At 38.9% G+C, this 9,480-nt stretch overlaps 1 protein-coding gene across 2 annotated transcripts in view; it reads left to right on the forward strand.

Annotated features, from left to right (window-relative positions):
* PALLD (palladin, cytoskeletal associated protein) overlaps window positions 1–8,856 on the forward strand; it is a 35,106-nt gene extending 26,250 nt beyond the window's left edge. For both annotated transcript variants that reach the window (XM_010087298.1, XM_010087299.1), the window contains 5 exons: window positions 4,001–4,133; window positions 5,023–5,230; window positions 5,943–6,108; window positions 6,997–7,130; window positions 8,117–8,856. In XM_010087298.1, the coding sequence (XP_010085600.1) occupies window positions 4,001–4,133; window positions 5,023–5,230; window positions 5,943–6,108; window positions 6,997–7,130; window positions 8,117–8,289 (814 nt within the window). In that variant the 3' untranslated portion in view covers window positions 8,290–8,856. The remainder of the gene's footprint in view (window positions 1–4,000; window positions 4,134–5,022; window positions 5,231–5,942; window positions 6,109–6,996; window positions 7,131–8,116) is intronic.
* The last annotated feature ends 624 nt before the right edge of the window (window positions 8,857–9,480 follow it).

Genomic DNA, 9,480 nt, shown 5'->3' on the forward strand with positions numbered 1-9,480 from the left:
CATTTAAATAAACAGCAGGAATAACTGCATACCAAAGAAGTTTATTAGATTTACATTAGAAATATTTTAGTATTTCAGTGATTTCAGTTCAGGTTCTTATAAGGAATTATGAGTCAGAAATAGAGTATTAAACTTATCTTTGGAGACTTTACAATTATTCACATACGAAGTTTTGGTTTATATTGTTGGACCATGTAATGGAATTTTCCCTTCAAATACTTTTTCATTACCCAAAGCATTTATGAGGCCTTTTAGCACAGCTTAGACATCTTTAGATTATACAAAAGAATTAATTTTGGTTACCCAGGCAGAACTGCTTTCAAGGGAGCATGAGGGCTCTGGTTCCAGATTCTATTGGGATGAGGCACGTGTTTTGCTTAATGGTCACAATGGCCACAGCCGCTCAGTATTGTCCAATGGTAACACACAGAATAGATGTAATTACATAGCGTGCAATAACAAAATGATTCTTGTACCAAGTAGTAGGGGTAGTAGTATGTACTGTAGAACTGCTGCACGCAAACCAGCCTCTCTTCCCACCCTCTGATAACTAGGAAGGATTAGGCAGCAAGGTTGGTTTAAAAGATCCTGTCAGTCTTATTCCAGCATGGAACAAAGAGGGCTTCCCGCAGTCCTGAAAGCATTTGCCAACATCTCTGAGGCGTCCTACCAACTCCCCCTCCAACGCTTCATGCTTAGGGCCTGTTAAGCCCAAAGCTCAGACTGCTTATGGAGGGGAATATCCTGCTCTCACTGCTGTGTGAGAACAGCCCAAAAAACCTGGGTCCATCTGGCGTAGCCTGTCCAGTAAATAAGGCACTTGGCACCTGCACAGAATGGGTAAAAACGAAAAGTCTCTGCTAAAGAGAATCTCTTCCCTTCAGTCTCCCTCTGAAGGGAAAAGCTGTAGCAAGAGTCAGGTTTTAAATTTACTAGTCAGTGCACACAGGGTGAGAAAGGGGAAACATTTTTAAAAGTGGGGACAGGAGGAGGAAAGATAGGTATGGGCAAGAGAGCAGGAAGCAGCTGGCACTCGTGCATCTTTCTGAAGGATGAAAGATGGGTGTCTCTCTCTGTGATGGGCAGAACCTTGGGCAATAACGGAGGAGGCTCTTCTTTCACTCTCTCCAAATGCAATCAAAGAATGAGGCTGCTTACAGCTGGTATTTTATTTTCTAATTGAGACAAGCACTCAGACAGCCACTACTGCTTTTGGTTGGGTGTCCAGTAGAGTAATGAATTATGAGTAAGAGATTTCCATATAGCAGTTCAATTAAAATTAGAGCAATTATTAGGGATTCTTAGTTCCTGTAAAATTACCACACATGAAGGGTTCATCCTGGTATCTTTACTTACAGAAGGTCTGTTTCTGCTAAGCATTCAGCACAACGTTGTTTAGTGACATTTCCCACTACTCCCATCATCTAGTTCTCCGTGAGACTGATGAAATACGAGCGTGTAAAACTTTCCCAAGACAGACTCCCACCACATAACATACCACAGTACTGCGCTCCCCCGCGGATGATGAGATTTGTCACATACATTGCCATAAACTTTTGATAAGTAATGCTCCTATGGCATAACAATATTATTTCTATAAGCTTTTCTGCTTGAGCACAACAAAACCTATTTTTTTTAATTTTTTTTTACAAGTGTAATAAGTTAATGAACTTTATGGCTTGTTACACTCCTGACAGGCTTTTTCCTGAAGTATTTTTAATCTCTCACAGAATGTGTTCCAGCAGAACTCTGGTTTTTGTCTGTGACGTAGTGAAGATGATATTTTAAAACACTGTAGTTGTTATTTCATTTTTAATATATTTTTCTGAAATGTCCTTAGTTTGCAAACATTACCTTCTTAGCATTTGGGAGGGGAACTTTTGAATTGTCTGACGTGTACAAAGCTTGGGCCCAATCCCTTAGATGACTTGGTGCTCAGTGCTGTAGCACCTAAGCTGTCTTACATTGCCCTGCAGCCAAAGCCCCAAATAAGTAATCTTAAAATGCACAAGTTTTAAGGAAGATTTTAAAAATAAATACTTTTATTGTCCCTGCTCTTAATTAGAGGATTAATTTGAACTTAATCTCCTTTATCCCAAATTAGTGATCATTATCGTATGGTCAGTCAGAAAGTCTTCCCCAGCTTCTTGCTCACAGAAATTCCTAAAGCATTGCACCACACCAACCCATGGAGTCTCCCCTGGACAGGTTTAGTACATGATGTCAGTACCGCTGAAGCTGATCTTTGCAATCTGATGCCGACATCACCGCTCTAAAGAACCCACAACCCATCCAAGGGTATTCCAGTCTATTGCAGTTTGTCATTCCTGGACATCTGAAGTACTTGGCTCTACTCATTTCATTATTTCTTTAAAACCACAAAATGTTTTAGAATTAAAATAACCCTAGTTTCACCTCTCAAGGTAAACACTTAAAAGTGGTCTGCAATTTTAGAGGTAAATTTGCAAAAAGGTAAAAATAAATGCATTATTTATTTCTGACTCTAGACTAAACAGCACGCTGATTTAGGTTTCCTAATAATACTGTAGCAAAAGTGGTGACTGGTCAGAATTCAAACAGAGCAATAATAGAGAGAAAGGCAACAACAGAGGACAAAATAAACCAAATCCAAGCAAGTTTAATTCAACTTAACCTCAGTGGAATAGAGTGCGCAGCTACAGTGTTTCAGTAGTACAGTATCTTGTTTTCTAAAGTAACTGTTGGGGGTCTTAAGTTGTTTTTGTTACAAATTATTTTAACCTAAAGAAATGCCCCGGGCAATAGAAAACGCAGTGTAGCCATGTATACTGCAGTGTGTATACTGCAGACACTGGCTAAAACGGAAACACTGGCCCCAAGTTAACAGGAAATAGAATTCAGATAAGGGAATTTCAGTGTAAAGTGGTGTTGATAAAAGTTATCTCCAAGGATATTTGAATAGCTCCTCTTCACTGCAGCAGGACATTACTGTAGGCAGCAGTTGGCTCCAGAATGGAATCCATTAGAGCTGATCAGGCAAGGACAAAAACTGATCTAAAATTTTGTTTCGAAGTTTCTCTCATTACTAAATCACACAAATGGAATAATGCTGATTTCAATTGGAAAAAAATCCAGTTAAACAAGGAACCACTTAGAAAAAGATTCGATAGATTAACAGGCAAGACTAGCCAATGCTGAAAATGGATTAAATTATATCATGAAAGTTTAAAGTGACTGATACTGCCTCTGGGGACAGGAGTTATTTCTCCTTCCTTTTGTTTTTTTTTATTAAACTTTTTACAGTACTTTTATGAAGAACAATTTAATGACCAAAGTTTCTCTTCCTGTTTCTCCCAAATTAAATTCTCATTGTTCTGACACCACGATTTGGTACCTTTGAAAATGTTCAAGAATATCTCAATCAAAAAACCTGTTAAATGAGGAATAAATATCCACAGGACTTCAATCCACAGCATTTTCTGTACGGTCTTCAGGTAGTGCAGAACAAGAGAAGTTGAAAAATGTGAAGAGTCTCTTCTCAACTGAGTTAGCTTTTAGCTGCTGTTATTTTCTGAAAGGCAAATATAATTAATGAACAGTACCTGCACTTTCTGGTGTCATCAGCAACAGTGAAGGGATTAAATACACAGGACACCAGAAATGGGGAATGAAGCTGTACACTAAGACCTACTGACTTATTTGTATTTTAGTGGTTTAAAGACTAACTCTAAACCAAAATACTATAATGTATAAATGAATGATTATTACAAGCAATTATTCTGTAGCAAGATTGTTTTCTAGAGCATATTTTGCCACAATTAAAGGAAAGCTATTAAAAAGTACAGTGTCATAATTAACTCAGTCTGAGACAAATGCTACCAGTGTGTGTGTGTAAATACGGATTGATTATGGTACAGGTCAAAGAAGTGATTTAAAATTGAAAGCAGCCTTGTAAGTGATTTTGGTTCTTGTGATTTAGCAGAGAAAAAAAAAATTTACCTTTATTTCATGTTATTTTAAGACCACGATCTCGATCAAGGGACAGTGGTGATGAAAATGAACCAATTCAGGAACGATTCTTCCGGCCTCATTTTCTGCAGGCTCCTGGAGACATGACCGTTCAAGAAGGAAAACTGTGCAGAATGGACTGCAAGGCAAGTATCACGCAAAGGATAGCAGCAACCTTTCTGTAACATTAGCTGACTCAAAGTTAAGTTTCTTTTTAAAGCTATTTTACCAATTAGCAGTTTCAGTGCTGTCAATAGGTTAATTAATCTCACTGCTTACAAGCAAGTTGACAATAGAAGTTTGCCTCCCCTCCAATGCAAGTGCTTCTGGCAAATCTTACAGCCCAGAGTAAACTAATTTTCAGAATTCAGCTCTGCTGGGGTGTGGAGGGAAGCAGCATGCACTATAAAGACAGTGTGCTTCTCCATTTTAAGTCCCTTTACTACTTGAGTTTCGATCCCCCATTAAAGCTTCAAACAATATAATCCTGATTAATGACTTTGCCTAACAGAATTAATTAAGGCTTGGATGACTCCTGTTTACTTCATGCTGATATATTTGGGAGAAGCTATTTGTTTTCAAGCAGTACCCACACCAAATGGCATAGCTTTCAAAAGTACAAGACTTGTTCACACAGACCGAGCATTAACTAGTGCAGGCTGTGCTGTCACTAGGTTACACCTAAGTGGAATGGAACTTAAGAGTTCAATAGTCAGCTATGTCTTTTTGTCTGCAAGTCTTCCACAAGAAGTTGATCGAGAAAGGAGTCACCCTGCCTTTTGTTTTACAAGGTATTATTTAGCTTCTCGCATATCTAAACATTGATCTTTTTTCAGTCACGCCCATCACGGAACTCAGGGAGTTGGCCAGAAAGTAAGTAAACGAATACAACTGAGTCAGTGTGTAATTCAGGACAGAATCTTGCGGTACACCTGCAGTAGCAAACAAAACCAAACTTCTCTGAAGTAACAAGTCAGGACTCCTCCAGTGTTTCGTATGGCTAAGACCATTTCCAATTCTCTGTTTACACTTCAGGTTAGTGGATTACCGACTCCAGATTTAAGCTGGCAACTTAATGGAAGACCAATTCGTCCTGATAGTTCTCACAAAATGTTGGTGCGTGAGAATGGTGTGCACTCCTTGATCATAGAACCAGTCACAGCCAGAGATGCTGGAATCTACACGTGCATTGCCAGCAATCGAGCTGGTGAAAATACATTCAGCCTGGAGCTCGTTGTTGCAGGTAACATCTTCATGCTAAGCTTCCACACTGAGCACTGTAAGGGTAACAAGAAAAAGGAAAACATAAGTGCTGTCAAATGACATGGCTGAGGGGTGTGGGGTAAGAAAGGGAAACCTGGCAGTAACAGACCTACAGTATAGTTACAGATCATACAGTTATGTTATGTTGCGGCATAAGCCGACTGGCAAGTAACCTCTGTGCACACAGTTGAGAAAAGAGGCCACAAATCAGACTACTTACTTGAATGGGGTTTGTAAAGGCAATTTGTGCAGGCCTGTATCTCCTCGTGGGTAGCCAGCATGACATGATTTGTGTGTCTCGCAGCATATTAGACTAATGCCATTCTAACCTGCTGGTAGAGCAGTTCCTTCTATAATTAAAAGCCCATCCTTTTATGGAATATGAAGGAGCACTGTTCAGCAAGCATTGTGCAGTCAGTTTATCAAGCTCAACATTTCAATTCTTTCAGGGAAGGGGGAGGAAATAGGGAAACCACTCAGCTCTATCAGCGCTCACTTTTTCCCCTATTAAAATACTGATGTGACTGTTTTCTTCAGATGAACCAGAATTGGACTTTGTGATTAATGAATACAACACTTACTTAAGTTTCCTACCACTTAGATTTTCATTATTGGTTTTTGGCATATTGCTGAAAGAAAGGCTACATCTTCATAGAGTAGTGTCAACATGACTGCAATCTTTATTTTCACAGCCAAGGAAGTACAAAAAGCACCCGTGTTTATAGAGAAGCTACAAAACACAGGCGTGACTGAAGGATTCCCAGTGCGATTGGAGTGTCGAATCTCAGGGGAGCCATCTCCTCAGATATTTTGGAAGAAAGAGAACGAGTCACTCACGTACAACACAGACCGAGTGAGGTTAGCCTGACTTAGAATAATCTTCCCCTGTATAACTTCAATGATGATTTATCCTGTAACACAAATGAAAACCTAGAAGGTCTTAAGAATGCTTGGTGTGAACAGCAGCTCATAAATATTAACTAGTTATTGTAATAATTTATGACATTGACTCAAACTTGCAGCCAGCCTGGTGGCTACACCAGAATTAAAATGTTAGTTTTGTTTTCCATCCTTGAACTTACACAACTATCTTTGCACTTCAGGCAAGTGGAGAAGCAGTTCTTCTCTTCTGGAACTATCACTTATAGAAATTTACTGGTGAAAACCTAGGCTCCTAAGTAAAACTATCTGCTTCTCAGCAGAAACCTTGATTCATAACTGCTGCGTAGTTAAGCAACTAAGATCCAATATTTTAAGATCTACAAATTTGTCTTCAATATTTGATAACATTTTGTAGGAATGTTTAAAAGAAACTCATTATATATTGCGAGAAAAGGAACTCATAACTGATATGACACTGTAATACATTATTGCTGTCCTTCTAAATAACTAAGAGTATGACAGTACCTTGTTCCTCAAGTTTTTTGTCCTTTCCCCAAAAAGTCTGGGTAAGTTCTGGCGTCCCTACTACTTAAATCAGATTTCCAGATGTCTTAATCTGTAATTGTTGAAGAGAAGTTACTTTATGCGTTTTTGCTTTTCAGTACAGGATATTAAACTGTCAAACTGTCAAGCATACTCAAGGTTTTATTTTCCACTTGCTAATTTCAGAGGAAGTTCCACATTAATTAGAAGTGGACCATAATTAATCTGTAACTAGGATTGGGTTGGTTTATAATGACATTTTAAAGTAGCCTATGCTGTTTTGCAACTGAAATAGTATTTTTCTATTTTTCTTTTCTTTAGCATGCACCAGGATAACTACGGCTACATTTGCCTGCTTATTCAGGGAGCTACAAAGGAGGATGCTGGCTGGTACACTGTTTCAGCTAAGAATGACGCTGGGATTGTGTCTTGCACTGCCAGGTTGGATGTTTATAGTAAGTGACTTCAGTTTTCATGATCACCTTAATTCCCCCAAAAGCAACAGTTCTATAAGTTTCAGTTTGTTCTAGAATGGTTTACATTGGTCTCTCTTTCTTTTGTTTATAGTTTCTCCTCAATAATAACGATCCACATCAAGACAACAAATGCTCTGTCAAAGTACCTTTCACCATCTTTCAGATACCTAAAGCAAAACAACCATGCATGCTTTCTGTTTTTGCTTAGTATATTAAATATAGCTAATTAACAACAGATAACGGCATGATTACATTATTTTTGTGGATCATTATTACTCTTGCTCTGCTAGCACTTCCCTAACCTTTTGTATTCTTTAGACATTAGTCTGTAATACACCTGTGCAGCTACCAGAAGTGTAGTTTTTATGGCTTTTTGCTTAATTCAGTTTGTTCCAAAGCAGCCCCTTACACAGTGAATGTTTTCCTAAACCAAAATCTCTTACCACTCTTCTTGTAGCAGGAATTAACGGGGAGGTGGGGGGGGACGGAAGAGACTGGAGTGACAAAGGATGGTTTCTGGGGTGGTGGTGGTAGTGGGACTTGTGAATTAGAGACGTGGCTCCTCATTCTTCAGCATACAAGGGGCAGCAATGGGAACCAGATTATTTATTTTTCCATACAACAAACAACCCTCGAACAGGCCTGTCACTGTAATATTAGTGCACAGAAACAAAACCCTTGCTGTTCCCCTTCTCAGTGACACAAGGAAAGGTAGACAGTAATGCCAAAAAGGCAAAGTAACAAACACAGAGACTATTGTTTTTACTTACCGCATTTCAAGGTGAAACTAGATGCTGAGAAAAAAAACCACTCATCAAGAAATGAAACAAACTTACCTTTGATATAATGGTTTTCTGCTGCTCAGAAGTTAGTGCCTCCTTTACAAAGGGCTGATTGTGCACCAGGCACACACTGTTGCACAGCTCAAGATGGCTAACGTTTTCTCTTTCCTTTTTAATCTATAGCTCAGTGGCAACAACCACCTCAGACAACCAAGCCAAAGAAGGTGCGGCCGTCAGCCAGCCGATACGCTGCACTTTGTGACCAAGGACTAGACATCAAAGCAGCTTTCCAGCCTGAAGCAAATCCAGTCCACCTGACAATGCAATCTGGCTTGGTAGAGAGTGATGATCTGTAGATCCAGCTGCCACTTCCATCATTTTCTTTCAAAGCAGAAACACTGAAAGCCATTGCCTTGACCAATGATACTCGTATGTCACTTTATGCAAAGGCAGACACCTGCAAGTACAAAAGAGAAACAACGAACACAATAACCATATATTCCTTATTCATTATACCAAATTAGAAGAATAGATAGATTAATAGAAATGTACACATTGCACAACAAATCACCTTCACCAGTTCCTTATACCTAAGTTGCTTCAGCTCTTACAAACAGCCCTTCTCATAAAGGCCAAAATATATCAGAGAGAGAGATTTTTCAGAAGAGAACACTATTTATCACTACATGCCTCCATAAGCAATAAGTAGATGCCACACAATCTTAATGGTGCAAGATGTTTTATTTGAGGCCATTAGATCACAAAGAAAATTAGAATGTATGGTTAGCTAGAGTTCTAAGATGGCAATGCATTCTGATCGCTACAAGGAAACAAGTGCAATATTGTAAGACTAAAACAGGAAGGGACAAAGAAGAGAAACATAGGCAGATGCTGTATCTCTGCAAATTGCTTTCTATTCTACAACGAAAAAATACCTTGCCTTAAATGCTGTTAGCATGGACAAGTCTGTAAAGCAACATCGACACCGTAATTTTAAATTCTTTTGTATTTTTCCTTTTTGCCATCTAGGAGAAGGCTTACTTACAAACATACAGCAACAACAGTTTAAGCATAAGTAATTTAACCTCTTCAAGACAATGAAGAAAAAGAGCTGACATGTAAAAACAGTCTACTCCAGACTCTAAATATTAGTAACTAAGACAGGGGGGAAAAAATGCCAACGGTATGAACCACTGCAGTACGCTGCTGCAAGGGGTGGGAGGGGGACAGGGCAAGAGGCTGAAACTCTCTATGGATTTCCTGATGACAGTCTGTAACCACATAATACTCCCATTCAAGAATCTGAAATTCTAAGGTGAGCTGAAAACCAGAGAGTGTATGTATAGGACATTTGACTATTTAAAGCTGGTGTAATGCGTATGAGGATTTTAGAAATGTACAGTAAGTGAGAAATGTGTTGAGACTGCAATATGACTTTAAATGCCAAGTATACACCACAGGTGATAAGCTTGCAGATCTGAGGAAGTAGAAAATGAAGATGGACAAAAACAACATAAAATTTGCACCTTTTAAAGAAATTCTTAACA

The sequence above is a fragment of the Pterocles gutturalis genome, unplaced genomic scaffold, assembly GCF_000699245.1.
Source record: "Pterocles gutturalis isolate BGI_N339 unplaced genomic scaffold, ASM69924v1 scaffold4476, whole genome shotgun sequence".
Classification (NCBI taxonomy): domain Eukaryota; kingdom Metazoa; phylum Chordata; class Aves; order Pterocliformes; family Pteroclidae; genus Pterocles; species Pterocles gutturalis.